This window comes from Phallusia mammillata, chromosome 4 (genome assembly GCF_965637545.1).
Source record: "Phallusia mammillata chromosome 4, kaPhaMamm4.hap1.1, whole genome shotgun sequence".
Taxonomy (NCBI): Eukaryota; Metazoa; Chordata; class Ascidiacea; order Phlebobranchia; family Ascidiidae; genus Phallusia; species Phallusia mammillata.
Window position 1 is genome coordinate 25,513,552 of NC_137255.1, and position 20,329 is coordinate 25,533,880.

The 20,329-nt window shown below is 38.4% G+C and overlaps 5 protein-coding genes and 1 long non-coding RNA gene across 6 annotated transcripts; 1 reads left to right on the forward strand and 5 right to left on the reverse strand.

The window, feature by feature from the left end:
* Positions 1 to 721: 721 nt before the first annotated feature.
* On the reverse strand, positions 722 to 2,560 carry LOC145223031 (choline/ethanolamine transporter FLVCR2-like). The gene has a single exon (XM_080089324.1). It carries the CDS (start codon positions 2,556 to 2,558, stop codon positions 1,167 to 1,169), a length of 1,392 nt encoding a protein of 463 aa, XP_079945450.1. The 5' UTR covers positions 2,559 to 2,560; the 3' UTR covers positions 722 to 1,166.
* A 510-nt stretch (positions 2,561 to 3,070) lies between these two features.
* On the reverse strand, positions 3,071 to 4,560 carry LOC145223030 (choline/ethanolamine transporter flvcr2b-like). The gene has a single exon (XM_080089323.1). It carries the CDS (start codon positions 4,488 to 4,490, stop codon positions 3,093 to 3,095), a length of 1,398 nt encoding a protein of 465 aa, XP_079945449.1. The 5' UTR covers positions 4,491 to 4,560; the 3' UTR covers positions 3,071 to 3,092.
* Positions 4,561 to 5,725: 1,165 nt separating this feature from the next.
* On the reverse strand, positions 5,726 to 7,502 carry LOC145225381 (choline/ethanolamine transporter FLVCR1-like). Its single transcript, XM_080092062.1, has one exon. The coding sequence runs from the start codon at positions 7,264 to 7,266 to the stop codon at positions 5,875 to 5,877; it is 1,392 nt and encodes a 463-aa protein (XP_079948188.1). The 5' UTR covers positions 7,267 to 7,502; the 3' UTR covers positions 5,726 to 5,874.
* A 3,481-nt stretch (positions 7,503 to 10,983) lies between these two features.
* LOC145224752 (uncharacterized) lies at positions 10,984 to 11,642 on the forward strand. Its single transcript, XR_013859738.1, has 2 exons — positions 10,984 to 11,045; positions 11,423 to 11,642. It is a non-coding gene; the product is annotated as an uncharacterized LOC145224752 (long non-coding RNA).
* A 1,094-nt stretch (positions 11,643 to 12,736) lies between these two features.
* Positions 12,737 to 15,563, reverse strand: LOC145224751 (choline/ethanolamine transporter FLVCR1-like). Its single transcript, XM_080091336.1, has one exon. It carries the CDS (start codon positions 14,340 to 14,342, stop codon positions 12,951 to 12,953), a length of 1,392 nt encoding a protein of 463 aa, XP_079947462.1. The 5' UTR covers positions 14,343 to 15,563; the 3' UTR covers positions 12,737 to 12,950.
* A 3,269-nt stretch (positions 15,564 to 18,832) lies between these two features.
* LOC145223676 (putative MFS-type transporter C09D4.1) lies at positions 18,833 to 20,281 on the reverse strand. The gene has a single exon (XM_080090073.1). The coding sequence runs from the start codon at positions 20,279 to 20,281 to the stop codon at positions 18,833 to 18,835; it is 1,449 nt and encodes a 482-aa protein (XP_079946199.1).
* Between the last annotated feature and the right edge of the window lie 48 nt (positions 20,282 to 20,329).

Consider the following 20,329-nt stretch of genomic DNA (forward strand, 5'->3'; position numbering starts at 1 on the left):
GAAAGCAAATTTGCAAACCTTTCAATATATCTACTAAAGTATTTTGCCTCTAGTCATTACTTACTTAACAGCTAAATTGAACGTGATTGTGAACTATTTTTGTGTGAACATGTGGTACATGCACCACTGCGCATTGTTGAACAAGCACTTCATTGTTACGTAAAGTCTGGGCATGCGCGAACTGTCGCATGGTTTCGTTCTGGATTTCCAAGTCTCAGTAAATTTGTGGTTTGGTTTCTTACATTATCTGTGGTGATGAGTCAGGTATATTCGAAAAAAGTAAAAGTCTGTCTCACGTGAGCAAAATTATTCTCTCTACCACATGCAAGTGCAAATTAAAGTGACGAAAAAGACAGTTCAAAGGATATTGAATTGAAGCTGATTTGCCGCAGTGCTTTGCTCTGGTAACTGCTGGTGAGTCTATATATCGTTTGTTTTGTTACGGATGTTAATATGAGCTTAAACAAGGGAAATTATTGAACTTTGTGTATTGTTAATAATTAACGGCTCATAACTGTTAGGTCTATTAATTTTTCTCAAATACTACAAATCAAAATGGGTTAAAAAACCACATTTTTAATTTTAGTAAAATATGACATTTTACTTTGTATTCTGAACATTTTTGCCAATTATCTTTTGTTTTTTATTCTATACAATGTTTTATCATTATAATGTACCAGCTATAATTATAATATGATTAAACCAAAATCTATGTAAGAAACAAGACGTTCAACCTATTGTTACGCATCAAAGAGTCGTGGACACCATTTTATTTTCAAAATCACACTGCGGGTATAGAAACACCAGTTTACTTTACTTTGTTGCGTACCAAACACGTTAATACTGAAATTACAGCTACTATTGAAGCTTGCAAGTGATCCTAGCCGTATTGTCAGGTCACAGAATAATAGCACTGGGCGCATTGATCTGTTAAGAATAATATAGCCATAGAAACAGAATCGCTCAATCTGCACTGAAATGATTCGGCGGGCCACACTTCGTTTGAAATCCAAACATCTCCGCAGCCATAGGTACTCTTACATGCAGTGTGATAAGTGTTCGATTTGTAAGTTTTTAGTTGTAATACGTTTGATTTTTGCGAAGCTAATTAATAATTAAAAACGAATCAAAGACAATGCAAAAGGAAAGCAGAATACTTCGATGCATTATTTGTTTGAATCAAGTAGCGGAGTTTGAATGTTAGTTTGATTTGTTTCCACCTCCAATCTTCGATTTTTCGGCGACACCGAACAGCATAAAACAAGGCCTAGCAGTACGCCTACACATTGGAACACAAGTACACCGAGGCTTCCCCATGCATTAAATATACTTCTTCCCAATACACCCAACAGCAAAGCGATCCCCGTTCTACTACCAGTGATCCATATGCTGACCAGCGTTTCGTCGATCGGATATGTCGACTGTGTGGCCGTTTCCAACAGCACCACAGAAACCAATCCCACAAATATACCAAATGATCCATTGGATATACAAATACCAATTGTGCTTTTGGATATTACACTCACGGCAATGGCAACTGTGCTTAAGAAAACAGCTATTATTTCAGATATTGCAAGAACTTTGTATTTTTTGCATCGGTCAACAACTTTTCCGCCAAGAATTAAACCGATTATATTCCCCAAACTGAACGTGATCATAACATATCCGCTTAGTCGATCAGAAGTGATGTCATCAGCAATATTAACATCAGCAATCATTTCAGACATCATCAGGTTCTCCAACAACACCATTTGCAACACCAACCCGATCGCGATGCATGTTATAACATATGACCAGTTCGTGAAAAGAATCTTATGCTCTTTCACAAAAGCTTTTAGTGTTTTAGTTGATTGCTGTCTTTCGTTTTTTATGTCTTGCGCAAGAGTTGGTGGTGTGGGAGGTTTATCAGTGATGAAGATTGCAAACAAAATGGTTGATACAGCAGATATACCCAGCAACGAACCGTACAAGTAGCGCAATTGACGTTGACCCGATACAAGTTCACTAGGTGAAAAATTCTTGCTATTTGTCCAGGTTTGATTGGTAGAAGGCACAAGGTACGCAGGTAAAACGTAACCTGTTCCATCGCCAATAGGTATTCCCAGAATATTAGGTGCGATTGCAGTCCCAACCTGACTTTCAGGAAACCACAAAACTGCAAAAGCTGCAGGCACAGCTATACCGACAGTCTCAGCTAAACCACATAAGATTTGCCCCATTACTATTAAAGCAAACAAAGATCGGTCAACTAAAGACAATGTTACTAACAGAAGGCCGATTGTGGAGCTACCTGCGACAGTCAATATCATGTTTCGTAATCCAACTTTGCCTTTGAAGATTAACCATGCAAGCGGAAGAGTGATAAACAAAGCGTTGATGTTTCTTGTGTTGGTTATCCAATCCACTTGTTCGTGCGAGGCGTTGAAGAACCGAACGTAAAAATTGCTGATTTGAGCGTAACTGGAAAATGAGATTCCGGAAAAAAACTGAAAAATTGTCAGTCCAACGAGAAAAGCCCATCTTCGTTTATACCACTGAAAATTATCCTGAGATTGCATCTTAAAAGATTCGCCCTCTTTAAAAGTTTTCGATTGTATTTCACCGCGATTGCTAACTTTCTACTGAACACTGGATCACATACTTTCACATATTGCTAATGTTCATTTGTGAACATAACGAAACAGGCTGTCAGCTCAAAAACATATATTCCAGGCAATGCTCACAGCTATTGGACGAACACTCGCCCAACTCCCTATGTGGGCGTTGTAACATGCCGCGTTTGTCAAATGATTTGACAGGAGCATTAAAATGCTGTTCGTGTTGTTGGTCTATTCAAGGATTCCTCTCAGCTGTCAATCATCCAAATCTGTTATTTTTCGGAGAAAGTTCTGGCGGTGCGTTTACGCACCATGTTACCACCATCCGTAAAATCAATGGATTTCTGGCATATAACGTTTGTTCGATACAAGCGTAATACATATTTTCTATTTATAACAGTTAAATAATATATCTTCAGAATAACTCGAAATCCAGTTAAGAAAAAGGCAAGAACACAAGTCACACCGAAAACCTACAATCAAATAAAGTTCGATTTAGGACTTGTTTGTGGTAATTAGTGGAGTTTTAATGTCATTTTGAGTTGTTTCAACTTCCAATCTTCGGTTTCGGGGCGAAACTAAGCAACATAACACAAGCCCCAGGAGCGTGACAGCACACTGGAAGGAAACTACACCAAGGCTTCCCCAAAGCTGAAACATGGTTCTTCCTAATACACCCAAAAGCAAAGCAACCGATGCTTGAAGGGGGGACATCCAAATATTGACCACCGTTTCGTCGATCGGATATGTCAGCTGTGTGACCATTTCAAACAGAACTACACTAGCCAATCCAACAAATATGCCAAATAATCCGTTGGATATGTACGTTCCTGTTGTGCTTTTGAACATGATACTAAGAGCAATTGCAACTGTGCTTAGAAAAACAGCTGCTGTTTCGGATATTGCAAGGACTTTGTATGTTTTGCAACGATCAACAATTTTTCCGCCCAAAATCACACCAAATAAATCCCCCAAACTAAACACACTCATGATGTAACCACTTAGTCGCTCAGGAGAGATGTCACTTGCAATATTCATGTCTACTATGATTTCAGACATTATCATATTTTCCACCAACACCATTTGTATTATCAACCCGATCGTGATGCAGACTATGATATACGAACAGTTCGTGAACAGTATTTTGGTTTGATTAAAAAAATTCTTAAATGTTCTTGGTTCCTGTTGTTCATCAGTTTTTATGTCTTGTGCAAGTGTGGGTGGTGTGGGAGGTTTGTCAGTGATGAAGATTGTAAACAAGACGGTTGCTACTGCAGATATACCCAGAAATGAACCGTACAAATAGCGTAAGTTACGTTGTCCTGATGCAAGCTCATTTGATGTTAGAATTTTTTGATTGGCTGAAGGGACAAGTAACGCGGGCAAAAAGTAACCTGTTCCATCGCCAATAGATATTCCTATCAAGTTGATTGCGATTGCAGTGCCGACTTGACTTTCTGGAAACCAGAGAACAGCAAAGCTGGACGTCACAGATAAACTGACAGTCTCAGCCAATCCACATAAGATTTGTCCCATTACTATTAAAGCAAACAAAGATCGGCTAACCAAGGACAAAGTTACTAAAAGAAGGCCAAGTGTGGAACTACCTGCGATTATCAATATTAGGTTTCTTGATCCAATGTCTCCCTTAAAGATGAACCATGCAAGCGGGAAGGTGATAAATATGGCGCTGATATTTCTTGCGTTAGTGATCCAATCCACTTGTTCTGGGGTTGCGTTAAAGAACTGAACGTAAAAGTTGTTGATTTGACCATAGCTTGCAAATGAGATTCCTGAAAAGAATTGAAAAATTGACAGTCCAACGAGGAAAGCCCATCTTCGTTTATACCACTTGAATGACCCTTGCCGAATTTCCCGTGCGTCAGAATTCATGTTCACTTCTAATTATGACTAGATTCTGTCGTAGTAAGATTTTGTTTTTTGAATAAAATTTTCAGCAGAGTATGGTATTAACCAATTATAATGTATTTTCTGCATTCGGTCTGTGTTATACAATGCTGGTTGCTTTGTGCTAAAAACTGTATGTTTTGAGTGGCGAAGTTACCTTTTCTGAAAAACTTAATCTATTGCCTGAAAATGTCCTAATTCTGTGAAATTTCAGAACTTTGCAATGGTGGCTCATCGCATAATCCAAAATCATTTGCTTCAATTTAGCTTTTGTTGACGCGAGACTGATATTAAAAAGATTTGAAGAAATATGGCTGCAAAGGTCGCGTTGCAACTCACTACCAAGATCACGTTGCTGTACTGGGATATCGAAAGGAAATGCCTCAAAACAGGCTGCTTTCCTCCATATAAAACTTTGCTATCATAGGCGCAATGCATGCAATGGGTGTTCTAATTGTCCTTCAGGCAAGGTTATGCGAAACTAAGGTGCCCCAGGCACAATGCACTGAAAAACTGCATGTTATACTCGTTGGCGGTAAAGAAGCGAATAACTAAAAAATTGCAAATTTTGATTCAGTATGAGCTCAACCTAACTGTTGCTGGCTCACAGAAAGACTTTATTTGCGGGTAGTATGCTGCACCCACAAGCCAATAGGCGGGTTTTTTCACAGCGTCTGGTGTTCACGTGTACAAGCATTTTAACGCAACAAGTCTTTCAACGCATTCATGAATTAATTTGACAGAAACTTTCACGGAAGCTTTGTGGTTGCTAAGTGTACTCGACTAAACCATTGCATTCAACTCGTTTAATGCTTTTTGAAGGAAGTTTGGACTATGTCACATGGTTGTTCGACCTTGCTTCGTGCTGGCACGAACTACTAAGAAATCGTTAAACTCTCAATTTGTACATTCCAAACCACTGTTTCAAATGAGACAAAATCAACTTTGAAAAAGTCGTGGACAAACTAGATACTGGCTCTATAGCAAATACTTTTAATTTTAAATTAAACTTGTGCACGCCTTGGTTGTGAATGCATGGTGGCCGGCTGATTCGGTATTGCGTCTTTAAAATGCATGGTGTACTATGAATTCTATGCGGGTGTGCCGTGATCGCTGGTCTACATAGACGCTTCAGGGCTGATCCCAGCTATTTATCTTTGTCTTAACTGAAACTTGATTACTTTCGACACGAAAGGACTAAAGTCAAATGCCTATAGTTGCGCATAAAGGTTTTGTTTATTCACGTCTTATAGTATACAAGCGATGATCATGGAACTACATGAGGCAATGACTGTGGGTTTCTGTTTACTACAGCAAAACAAACAAATTAACAATTGATCTATAAAAAAGAAAATAAACGCCGGATATATTATTTGTTTAAAGCCAGCAATGGAGTTTGGATGTTGATTTGATTTCTTCCCACTTCTAATCTTCGATTTTTGGACGAAACCAGACAACAGAAAACAAGACCTACAAATATGCCTGCACACTGAAAAGATAGAACACCAAGGCTTCCCCAGATATTAAAAGCACTTCTTCCCAATACACCCAAAAGCAAAGCGAACCCCGTTTGAATTCCAATCATCCAAGCATTGACCAGCGTCTCGTCGATTGGATAAGTCAACTGTGTGGCCATTTCCAACAGGACTACAAAACTTGACCCGACAAATATGCCAAATAATCCATTGCATATGTACATGCCAATTGTGCTTTTCAACATTACACTTAGAATAATTCCAACTGTGCTAAGGAAAACGGCTGCTATCCCAGAAATTGCAAGAACTTTGTAATTTTTGAAATGATCAACAACTTTTCCGCCCAAAATTAATCCGATCAAATCACCTAAACTAAACATACTCATGATGCAACCACTTAGTCGCTCATAAGATATGTTACTTGCAATATTTATGTCTACTATGATTTCAGACATCATCATATTTTCCACCAACACCATTTGTATTCCCAACCCGATCGTAATGCAGATTATTATATACGACCAGTTTGAAAAAAGCAGTTTGGCATGAATTATAAAACTCTTGAATGTTCTTGGTTCTTGTTGTTTATCAGTTTTTATGTCTTGTGCAAGAGTTGGGGGTGTGGGAGGTTTATCAGTGATGAAAATTGCAAACAAGATGGTAACGCACGCAGATATGCCCAGAAACGAACCGTACATGTAGCGCAGTTGTCGTTTTCCGGATGTGAGTTCTTGTGATGTCAGCTTTCCCCCATATGTCCTGGTTTGGTTGAAAGGTTGAATTAGGAAGGGTGGTAAAACATAACCTGTTCCGTCGCCAATAGCTATTCCTAAGGAGTTGATTGCAATTGCAGTCCCGATCTGATTGTCTGGAAACCATAGAACAGCAAAGATTGATGTCATAGCTACACCGATAGTCTCAGCCAAGCCACATAAGATTTGCCCCATTACTATTAAACCAAACAAAGAGCGGTCAATCAGAGATAGAGTTACTAACAGAAGGCCGAGTGTGGAACTGCCCGCCATTATTAGTATCATGTTTCTTGGTCCAATTTTTCTTTTAAAAATCAGCCAAACAAGCGGAATAGTGATGAAAATGGCGTTAATGTTTCTTGCGTTGGTGATCCAATCCACTTGTGAGTGCGAAGCATTGAAGAACTGAACATAAAAGTTGCTGATTTGACCATAGCTTGTAAATGAGATTCCGGCGAAAAACTGAAAAATCGAGAGTCCAACGAGGAAAGCCCATCTTCGTTTGTACCACTTGAAAACGTCTTGAGACTCCATTCTAGTATAGAACTTTCTTATCACCTTTTTAATACTATTTAAGTGCTTCTTTGCAAAATACTGTAGCAAGTTACTATTTCAGTGGTTTTGTTTTAATTAAAGTGATAACCAAGCCCTATGTAGACAGATATTCTTAATTTTCTTTCTGCAGTATTTGTTTGTACAGCAGTGGTGGACATTTTCAATAAATCAATTACAAATCGTATGTCTACTTTTGACTGGAAAAGTTTTGACTGCAAAAATTGTTAACTGCAGACGCGCATGTTGCACCAAGACGACTATTGAACAACATCCTGTAGAGTGTGTCGCTACACATTCATCAAAGGAATTGACAGGAACGACTAAGCAATGTTTGTAGTTGCCAAGTCTCTTCAAAACCCGTCGACAATCATAACCACTTTGTAACAATACTTCTGCATATGTTTGTAATGTGGAACCGTATTTATGCTTGTACTTTATTTAGCGGAATCTCTTGTGGAGGGAAGTTTTTTAATCTGAATCGATTACTTCTTTGGAAGTACGTGTCACCCGAAATGCGTCACAGACAGTTGAAATTGAAGCCTGGTTTAATCCGACAGGCGACACCCGATACTTTAGTAAGGGCACATGAATGGTATCATGCTTTTTTTGAATAGCATAATATCTTAACACGATTATGTACACTTTTAAACCAAATCTTTTTTTCTGCTTTAGTGCATTCAGTTTATTTCGACTTCGATACATATTCATATTGTTCCTGTTTCTTTCGCAACGTTCACTATGATTTTTGCTATTGAAAACCGTTTCTAAAGTACATTTTTTGACTTAAACCGTAATTTAAATTTGTCCCAGAGATAACTTTGCCACAGCCAACAATTTAATTCAGTCGTGTATGTACGACCTAGAACTACACTTTCTTTAAAAGCCACTGCTTTTTCTCAATTGTCATCAAAGATATTGCTTTAACGACTTGTAATGTAGTGTCTGCATTTGGTAACCATTCAGCCATACTGGTTTCTTAAGCTAAACACAGATTACCTCCATTGGTTGTCTTGTCATTTTTGTCAGTCACTGTCCCAGCAGTTTTTTGTGACGGTGTTAACTTCACATCGCAACCCCAGCCTAATCAATCTATTGCCTGAGACGGCGTTCCTATGTTTGCAAGGGTTCGAACTCTGCAATACCGATTTACAACAAAATTCAATTAAACAACGCACTGTTTTAGCTGACGACACAATATTTCCATTACAACAATATATTTTTTTGAAAAAAGTCTTCGTTGCTACTTAATGCATTCAGAGAAAAAAGTTCTTAATACAAGTCACTGATGCCTTAATTAAAGCTTTGGTGTTATAGGAACATTTCAATGCAATCAGCTTTCCATTTTCAGGTAAGTTGCCACAGCACAAAATCTTCGAAAACAAATACTCGTGCCGGCAAAAACGCGAAGAATTGAAAACGAGCAAAGAAAACTTGGTTCGAGATAAACTCGACAAAGATATTGTAACTAGCAACAAGATGGAATAATTTACAGCATCCTGTTTTCACGCGTCGAGACGTGTTTGCGGTTTGTGATTGCTGCGTCTGTTCAGTTACTATGACGTTCATATCGTTTGGTGCTTTTTGAAAAAGGTTTTGGCTAAGTCATTTGTAGTTGCTTTGTGCTGGCACGAACCACTGAGAAATCGTTACGCCATTGGATAACCAAGTGTAGTGTATGCTGGAAAGTTATCTTGCTATGTGATACAGACTAGAGAACATAAATTACACGGCTCTTTTTGTAAGACTACAGGATATATATTAGTACGGACTTTTCATAAGACTACAGGACATATCTTATCATGGCCTTTTCGTAAAACTCGAGGACATATATTAATACCGCCTTTTTGTAAAACTGTAGGACATATATTAACACTGCCTTTTCGTAAGACTACAGAACGTATATTAATACTGCCTTTTTGTAAAACAACAAGCCTATATTAAGACGACTTTTTTTTAGAGTACAGTACATACATAAATACATCTTTTTCGTATTGAAAAATGTTTGTGTATGTTCAACTGACTCTGTATGCAAAATTCACGCAACAATTTGAATCACATTTGTTGCTTTTTATGCAAATTGCTTCTTACGTTTCCGTGATCTTGTTTTCCTTTCGTTTTAAAAACCTCTGATTTTCCCCCTAGTTTAAATGATGCGTCTTGTTTTTGTGAAAGCACTTTTTCCAAATATTTGTTTGCAAATCTTAAATATACATTAAAGAGCCCCGGCACCGGAAAATTATTTTTTAATATGTTGTTTGTCGTATTTTTATAAACACGATTTCAGGTTTAAAACCACAAAAATCAAAGTCACTAGTCAAATATTTACGTTTTAAATCTAAACACAGACACCTAGCGGATATTTTGTCACTTAGTTCGAACGTCATGTGACGTCACCTCGTACCAACTTGGTTTGGAGCTTGTTTGTAGTCGGTGGTTGTTAACGTTCTGCGACGCCAAATACGTTAGTCAGTTTAGCTATTTTGGTGTTTAAATGTTTTCATTTTTACACTCAAGTGTGCAAAAATGCCTGCAGTGTGTTCTTTGTATGGTTGCAATTCGAGAGGAAATCAAAAGGCCAGCAAAATGACACTTTTTCGCTTTCCAAATATAAAGCGATTGCGGTCAGCTTGGATTAAATTTGTTAACGTGAAAAAAATGGAAGGGACCAACGGAATACAGTGTTCTTTGTAGCCTACATTTCACAGATGAATGTTTCACAAACAAAATGCAGTATGACAGGGGTATGGCAAAAGTTCTGGTGTTAAGGCCGGTTTACACCAAGCGCGTGCGAAGCGAGCAACGCGAAATTTCTTTCTCTGTTTAAGCAACGCGTGGGGAAGTCCCATTTCGCGCTTCTCTCGTTTGCGCGCTTCGCGTCTGGGTTGCTCCGTGAGCAACAGAAACGGCGCTTCGCGCGAGAATTTGGCCCAGAATATGTAGGAATGATCAGTCTTGCTCATTTATGTCGGTTACTTTGTTGTCATAAGGAGGTTTAGGCGCTGCAACTTATTACACAATGTCAATTGATGCAAATTGTAAAAATATATCACTCATAAAAGTGCTGGACAGTCATAAATCGCGCTGTCATATCAAAAAGCACATGATCAATATACCACTTTGAAATGGTGATAGAATAGGTGCAGTGGTATCAGAATTAATATGTCTGGAACCAAGTTTTCCAATGTACAGACGCACCAGGTAGATTAAATAGGAAATAACATAGTTTTTGGAAACTTAAATAGGTATTAACTTTGTTGTATTTTATCCCCAAAAATGGTACATGTTAAGTTTTAGAGTGCAAACAATCAAGATAAAAAAGACGCACGAATACTTAAGAGAACAATTTCTTAAATTAGCTGCACAGAGTAGTAGTTTAGCATTACATAAACAACGACTTTGGTTTAGGAGCGATTTTACTAGTATCAGTTGCAAAACCACATCTTTAATGGTCATAGGCTTTGTATTGTGTATTATTGTTCGATTAACCCTTCACATGCAACAACTAAACACAATTCCATGAAATTAATTGCAAGTCTTATCATATATTGGCAGTGCATCACCGCCGGATGAGCGGACGAAAGAGCTTTGTTCGCAAAGTTCGCGCCTGGTGTAAACCTCGATTTTCGCGTCATTCGCGTGAGGAAAAAAAGAGCCGTTCGCGTTCGCGCTTGGTGTAAACCGGGCTTTAAAGCCAAATGCTATTTCAGCAAGAAATGCCATTGAGAGCAGCTGCAAGAAAAGTAGCCGCACAGCGTATGGTATGCTTTAGTTAATTGTTTTATAATCTCATTTAACATTAAAGTCTTTAATATTACCATTATGTTATACTAATTTAGTTTATTGTCATGCCATTTACTTGGTAATAACAAAAAAGTGTGGTTATGAAAAAAAAGGTGTAATAATATCAATACATTTTCATGTAGGGAACCACCCAATCTAAGCTATGAACCAAAATACATTGTGTGTAAAAAAAAACTTCTTCACCTCTTAAATGGTGTACCAGAAGTAAATTAACTGCAGATTTCTCTGGACACTCAGCTAAATTTGGTACATACACAATGATGGATCTTTGCAACAATAAAAATGTTGCTATTAACCTTGTTCAGGTATTTAGATGGTATATAATATTTTCTAGAGTAAAGTGGTAAACAGCAATGATATGGAAAAAGAAGGATTCTTGGGATGCATTGAAAACATCACAAGCAAGTGATTGTTTATTAAAGCCTTTGTTACTGACAGGCGTCCACAAATCATTAAATACATTGGTGAAGAATTGTCACAAACAAAACATTATTTTGATGTTTGGCATGTAGCTACAAGTATATATGTTAGAAATAAAAGATGAGCATACACCAGTATATTTGTTTTTATGGTTTTAATTTTAGGAATCCAAAAGAAACTGACAGCACTTTCTAACAAAGCATGTTGCAAAGAGTTGGGACCTTGGGTGAAAAGCTTATGCAACCACATGTATTGTTGTGCAGCAACGTCACAAGGCAATTCACAACTTATAGTTGACAAGTGGCTGTCAGTCTGGCAACGTAACTCTGAAGTCTTCCCCACCACCATTCAACAAATTTTCTGTAGGCAGTATATCTGTAACGCCTGAATACATAGAGGTTGCTGGTGGCATATTGCATGTTAGTGGTTAGTACAGTAAAACTTACTCGTGATAGGTGTTACCCTCATCCTGATTTCCGAATTGACGTTTAAATCTATAACATGCTGCTTCTAATACATACACGTTGAGACATATAGATTCAAATCCAGGATGTGCTTTTATACAAAGCAGATTCGACTCAGAATATTCGTTGAACTTGGCTAACTGCTGTTGCACTTACTAATTTCATGGCAACAAACGCATAATTTTCTCTCCTCCATTATCACACAGTTAGTACATAAACACCTACAATAATTCTGTTACGTGGAAAATAGCTTTTGTCAACAACAAAACACCTACCTTTTTAAGCAAACAGTTGTTATTTATTGCTTAACTGTCAACTAAGTATCTACGTTAATTTTATCAGTTGTAAACAATAAAAAAATGTACGCATCAAAGCTAAAACAACAGCTGATCAACGCCATTGTTAGAAGTTGGTACGAGGTGACGTAACAATCGCTGCTACATTTTGAACCAAGGTGTCGCTCGAGAGCTCATTGTTTGATTGAATATCTCGAAAACGACAAATCATAGGACCAAAAAAATTAGTGATTCGGAATCCCTGAATTATGGCAATTCTAAATATCTAAAATGTAGAAAAAGTCACATCGCCGCTGCTGGGGCCCTTTAAGTTATGGCCACATCCAGTAATGCTAATCCATTGACATTAATTGTTTCTTGAAGTAGAGTTAATGTTTGCAATTTGCTCATCCAAATCAGACAAAATACACTTCGAAAAGTCGCGTACAAACTTACTAACTCATACAAAAGACTAATTTTCAATTAAACTTCATTATTATCGACGCGAAAAGATTGAAGTTAGATGCTAGTAGTTTCGCATAAGCTTCTAATTCTTCATGGCTTATAGAACATACACGATGATCATTGAACTGCATCAGTTAGCAACTGTAGATTTCTGTTTACTACAGCAATACAAACAACAAACAAATCACAAAAATTATAGTAATCTGTATAATGAAAAAGACACGAAAGCTGAGCTATATTAATTGTTTGAAGCCAGCAGTGGAGTTTGGATGTTGATTTGATTTCTTTCCACTTCTAATCTTCGATTTTTGGGCGAAACCAGACAGCAGAAAACAAGACCTACAAATATGCCTGCACACTGAAACGATAGAACACCAAGGCTTCCCCAGATATTAAAAGCACTTCTTCCCAATACGCCCAAAAGCAAAGCGAACCCCGTTTGAATTCCAATCATCCAAGCGTTGATCAGCGTCTCGTCGATTGGATAAGTCAGCTGTGTGGCCATTTCCAACAGGACTACAAAACTTGACCCGACAAATACGCCAAATAATCCATTGCATATGTACATGCCAATTGTGCTTTTCAACATTACACTTAGAATAATTCCAACTGTGCTAAGGAAAACGGCTGCTATCCCAGACATTGCAAGAACTTTGTAATTTTTGAAATGATCAACAACTTTTCCGCCCAAAATTACTCCGATCAAATCACCTAAACTAAACATACTCATAATGTAACCACTTAGTCGCTCAGAAGAGATGTTACTTGTAATATTCATGTCTACTATGATTTCAGACATCATCATATTTTCCACCAAAACCATCTGCATTACCAACCCGATCGTAATGCATGTTATGATGTACGACCAGTTTGAAAAAAGCAGTTTGGCATGAATTATAAAATTTTTGAATGTTCTTGGTTCTTGTTGTACATCAGTTTTTTTGTCTTGTGCAAAAGTTGGTGGTGTAGGAGGTTTATCAGTGATGAAAATTGCAAACAAGATGGTAACGAAAGCAGATATGCCCAGAAACGAACCGTACATGTAGCGCAGTTGTCGTTTTCCGGATGTGAGTTCTTGTGATGTCAGGTTTTCGCCATATGTCCTGGTTTTGTTAAAAGGTTGAACTAGGAAAGGTGGTAAAACATAACCTGTTCCATCGCCAACAGCTATTCCTAAGGAGTTGATTGCAATTGCAGTCCCGATCTGATTGTCTGGAAACCATAGAACAGCAAAGATTGATGTCATAGCTACACCGATAGTCTCAGCCAAGCCACATAAGATTTGCCCCATTACTATTAAACCAAACAAAGAGCGGTCAATCAGAGATAGAGTTACTAACAGAAGGCCGAGTGTGGAACTGCCCGCCATTATCAGTATCAAGTTTCTTGATCCAATTTTTCTTTTAAAAATCAGCCAAACAAGCGGAATGGTGATGAATATGGCGCTAATGTTTCTTGCGTTGGTGATCCAATCCACTTGTGAGTGCGAAGCATTGAAGAACTGAACGTAAAAGTTGCTGATTTGGCCATAACTTGCAAATGAGATTCCGGCGAAAAACTGAAAAATCGAGAGTCCAACGAGGAAAGCCCATCTTCGTTTGTACCACTTGAAAACGTCTTGAGACTGCATTCTAGACCAACTTTATTTCAGTGCCTCTTCGCAAAACTATTATAGCAAGTTCCTATTTCAGTGGTTTTGTTTTTAATTTAATTGATAACTAGGGCAATTATTTTTTGACCTAAAAAACGAAAAATTTTGACCTACAAATTGAAAATTTTGACAAATTTTGACCTTAAAAAACTTTTTTTTGACAAAATTTTGATCTATGAAGAATTCAAGTAGTTAAATTACGCATTATCGTTCAAAAAGTTAAAATATGGCTAGGCTAATCTAACTAGAGCGAAAGAATGTGCAAAAGTCTAACAGAAGGGCAAAAATCTGAACATAGACCTAACCTATTCTGAAAAGGGAATGAGCTAATTAAAAATCACTGCCAAAAAACTGCAGCTAAGACACAACGAAAATTATTCAATACATTTGTATAAACGAAAGATACATGAAGTATCTAAAGCAAAACCGAAGCAAGAGCTGCACCTAACCTGCAGCTGCCGTAAAATGACTTGGGACCTACCAAAATTTTGCACGTTTTTTGACAAGTCAAAAAATATTTGCCCTATTGATAACCAAGCCTTATATAGTCTAGGCAGATTTTCTTTCTACAGCATTTGTTTATACAGTGGTTAACATTTTAAGAAAATCTGCAATTTACAAATCGTGTGTTTATTTTCAACTCCACGCTCTCACTGAATTCCTACAAAATCTGTTGAACTGCGACACGCATGTTGCATCAAAAAGATTTTTTCCCAACATCCTGTTAAGTTTTTTTGCTGCACATTCATCAAAGGAATTGACAGGAACGATTAAGCAATGTTGTAGTTACCAATAAGTCTCTTCAACACTCGCCGACAATCTGCATATGTTTGTAAATGTAGATTTGTGTTTCTACGTTGTTTTGCAGATTTTTTGTCGAAGGATGTTTTTTAATCTGAATTGATTACTTCTTTGTTGGTACAAACCACCCGAAATGCGCAACAAACAATAACGATGCACTAATACAGAAATCGTCCTGATCCACGGTTGCTCAACAGACGATTCGTGTCACATATATAGACGTTAAATAGCTGACAAATTTAGCACACACTTAAATCAGTCTGTATATTTCTTATGCGAAACACTTCGAATTCGATTTCTCCCAAATATATGGGATCGTCAGTCCTAAACAGTAAATAAGTAAATCACGATATAAAATGATGAAAAATGTAAAATATTAACAGAATAAAAACGGATACAGCTATGCTGCAGTTAAAACACACAAGACTCTGCAACGGCTACAACGCCACTACTGATTTGAGACTGAGAGTTTTCTCGGGGGAAAAAACAACAACGATAAGATAAGAACGTTTCCACAGGCAGTGCTGGATTAAGGGTCTGCTGGCCTGTAGGCACATTTTATAAGTGGATCGAAAATCAGGGTTGCCAACTAAAAAAATAGAATTATCAGTGTTGCCAAATCATTGTCACAAAGATCGTTATTGCAACTATAACATAGGGCACCGTGCAAAAACTTGGTCATATGCCTAACTAAATGACAACTTTGCGCGTTTTTGCTATTGAAAAGGCGTTAACTAGTTGTTGGAGGTCAATCAAACAGAGCTATTAAGATAAATACTTACTAGTTTAGAAAATAATTATTTTGAAAACATGACTAAATTTCTACTGATTTCAAAGTGGCCTGGATTTTTGACTGGCCTGTAGGCCTACTTTGCCTAATGGTTAATCCGGCTGTCCACAGGACACGCAAAAGAACGCAGTGGAAACAAAACAATCGAACAGTGCCTAAAGGACTACTTAAACTGTGTTAAAATCATCTTGGCAATGTTTATCGTGGCATCAAGTTTACCAAACCATTTGTCCTCGCAAATATCCAACAAATGCATTTCGGGTTGCTCCAAGAACGTTAATCGAAAGCATTGTTCGAGCTTGTAGCGGTCACGTGTTTTTAAACCATCGTTTTGCCACTTTGGTTGTTTGGATAACGTGGCAAATGCTGCAATTCTTGCAAACATGTTTCTCACTATTGTAATGTGTTCGTCTGCAATGAAATTGTCAACTTTGCAAGATTAACTTAGCAGAATTGTGAAATCCATGTGCCTGCTGGCGACATCGGACATCGCGTTGTGTTATTTACTTGCTCGTAACTTCTTGTGATTCAGTAACAGTTGGAATGTTATGTTCAGTGTCGCTATTCCCACACTAGTTCATGTACCCGTTTTCCTGTTGTGCCAGAGCCGCCTGGCCATATGCTGGGCCAGCGTGGTCCAACTGCACGCCCGCGGGCCAATTGTGGCCCGCGAGATAATTTTGTTGGCCCGCGAACGTCCAACGTTTTAATGACAACTATAATTTTTGTTTTCAATGTTTCAAAATGTGATAATTAAGGAACACAAAATGCTGTAAAATATCCCATTGTGACGCATGACCGGGCAACAAACCGTGTGGGCATTTTTTTGTACCAGATTAGAAGCATAATGATTTTAACGGTATACAACTATAACAAATAAAAGTAAAATTATCTGTTGATTAAAAACGGTGTATAGTCACCCTGACGTTTGTGCCAGAAACAAAGTTTTACTTGCGAAAATTTCAGACCTTGGCCCGCGAAGTAAGTTAACGATTTTATGGCCCGCAACACAATAAAGTTGGACCACACTGTGCTGGGCAGTTGCGCAAGCTAGTTATTTCGAAATAGTTATTTCGGGCTTTGCATTTTTTGCAAGTTTTTAAGTTGCAAACGAATAACAAGTGTAAAAAACAAACGAATAACAAGTGTGGTTTAAAGAAGGGACTGCTTTGTAATAATCGTTGGAAAAAGGGAAAATTTCACTATAAAAACTAGTGTTTTATTCCATTTCGGCCTTCTATTTTACCTTGAGAAAATGAGACTTGGTGCGTAAATAAAAAATACAGAGAAGGATTAAATACCTTGTGGAGAATGTTATGCAGCACAGTTACGAGTTGCAATTTTGTCTACTGTTGATGATAACTTGATTACCCAAGAAGAAATCGACGAAGGCATTTTAGAAGGCGAACTTAGTGATTCTTCGAACTACGATCTAACCCAAGCTGTGTCAGGCCCATACGAGCAGCTAGAAGAAAGGCAAGACGATCTGTCAGATTTGGAAGATCCTTTAGATACGGCCCTAGAATTCTCTGATTCCGAGAGACGTTATCTAGGCAACGCCGTGGTGTCTCAACCCTTGTTTCCTTTATACAAGTGGTGTGTGCCTTCTCAAACCTGGCTGTTGTGTTTCAAGACCTGTGATCTCAGAAACGTTCCCAAATACACGGAATTTTACAACGCCACTATTTTTGGTCCTTGCTATCATCTGTTGAGGTACCTCCAGCAATTCCGCTCCATCCTGTATCAAAAGACGATTGCGAGTGTCGATTTCTCCCAGGTGGTACAAAGAGACAGACGGTGTGTCAACAAGAAGGTGGCGCGACTCTGTCGTCGAGTGCATAAACAGAACGTTTTGCTGACGTTCGATTTTTCTGATCATGAAATACCTTTCGGGGCTCGACGCCCAGTTGAACGGCACTCGATTACTGGATTATCGGTTCCTGTGGTACGCGATACCTTCGTCAGGGAACGACGACCACGCTTTACAAACTACTTAAAACAATCTACATCTGCAGTTTACAAATCGTATATTTATTTGTAACTCGACAAACTCACAGTTTGCCTACAAGATCTGTTCCATTGCAGACACGCATGTTGTCTCAAGGCGTTTTTTTTTCACAACATCCTGTGGAGTTTTTCGCGACACATTCATCAATGGATTTGAAAGGAACGATTAGGCAATTTTTGTGGTTACCAAGTCTCTTCAAAACCCGCGGACAATCATAACCACTTTGTAACAATTCTTCTGCATATGTTAATTGTGCCGTGAATCCGTATTTACACATACACTTTGAATAGCAGATACGTGTTTTTTGAGGAAAGTTTTGAAATCTGAATTGACTACTTGTTTGTTAGTACGTGTCACGCGAAACAGAAAGTTTCAATTGAAGCCTGTGTTTTTTTGACAGGCAACACCCGATACTTTCGTAAGGGCACATTAATGGTATCAGGCATTTCGTTGAATAGCATAATATCACAACACGATTATGCACACTTTTGAAACAAATCTGTTTTTCTGCTTTAGTGTATTGGATTTATGTCGACTTCGATACATATTTTCGTTGTTCCTGTTTCCAGTGCAAGACACCAATGCAGAGATTACCGTACTCTGTCCTGACAAGCCCAGGAGCTTGGGAGATTAAGGACGGTGGTATAAGTTATGTTTAGTTTGCAGTGCGATTTATCGCCTTAAGATTTATTAGCAAACATTAAAATAAACCGATATCTCTATCTATCAATACATTATTACAAGTGTACATGTTTGAAACTAAATCAATGACACAACAAACACGATTTTTTGCTATTCGCTTTTGCGCCAAGGCCTTGATATAAAGTGAAGGACGATTGCAGTTTATTTAGTAACCAAGGAAAATATTATTCATGTTATTTTCTGGTCAATTCCAGTTGATGATTTCCTTGGGTTCTTCACTTCAGGCAAGTTTCGTCCTGTCAATATGTCTTGCATTTCAAGTCTACGGTTTTTGGATGACACGAAGCATGTAAGGACAACACTAATAAACACACAAATACACTGAAACAGTAGAGCTCCGAAACGTTTGAATTGGTCGAACACAGCTCTGCCGATTACACCAAGTAGCAAAGCGATTGCTGTTTGAATCCCTGTCATCCAAGTGTTGACCAGCGTCTCGTCCACCGGATAGGTCAGCTGCGTGGCCATTTCGAACAGGACGACTTCAGTAAAACCAGAGAAAACTCCAAATAAGGAATTGCTGAAGTACACCATTGGAAGATAGTTTAATTGTACGCTGATCGCTATACCCACATTAGACGATAGCACCAGTGTTGTTCCGAGTATTGCGAATTGCTTGTAGTATTTATACTTGTCCACCAGCTTGCCGCCAAATGCTAAGCCTACTATGGAGCCGAGTGCAAACGTGCTCATGATGTAACCACTCAAAACGTTTGGGTGGAGGCCGTTTGATGTTCTATGGGTCGTGTTGCTATTGTCATGTATAGTAACCGACCGTATAATCTCGGACATCATTAGGCTTTCAAGAATTACTATTTGAAAAATAATTCCGATTACAATTAGGATTTTCACGTACGAAGCATTTGTGAAGAGAACTTTAGTTTCAGTAAGAAAGTCCCGGAATGTGCGTATGGTTTCCGGTGTTTCCTCTCTTGCTTGGGTGGCTGTTGGCGGAGTTGGCGGTTTATCAGTAATAAATACCGCAAAAAACACGGTCGTTAGCAAAGTTACCACTGTGAAACAAGCAAACATGATGACAAGCCTACGTTGTCCCACGAGTAGTTTTCCTTCCGATAAAAGTGTGCTGTGATTTCCGCGGTGCGTTGGAAAGACAAGTGCGGGCGGTAAAATGTAACCTGTGCCATCACCCAAAAACAACCCGATGAAATTCACTGCTATGGCTGTACCGACTTGCCTTTCTGGGAACCAAAACACGGCGAAAATGGAGGGCACACTCACTCCAACGGTTTCAGCCAGTCCGCTTAAAATTTGTCCAATCACAGCAATGGAGATAAGGTTACGGTTGACAAGAGACGCTGTTACTAGAAGCAGTCCAAACGTCTGGCAAGTGCCTACCAGCAAAATGATATTCCGTAGACTGAATTTATGTTTAAAAATCAGCCATGCCAACGGAATTGTAATCAAGATTCCGCTGATATTCCTTGCGTTGGTGATCCAATCCACTTGGGCGTGAGAGGCATTGAACAACTGAACGTAGAAGCTGCTTATTTGACCGAAACTGGCAAAGGAAATTCCAGACATGTACTGCAGGATAAAGAGAGCGCCAAGGAACAGCCACCTACGCTTGTAAAGGCGATAAGACTTGGTTTCAGCCATTTTGTGACTCTAAGCTAACTCAATACAAAGCCTTCATTAAAAAAACGT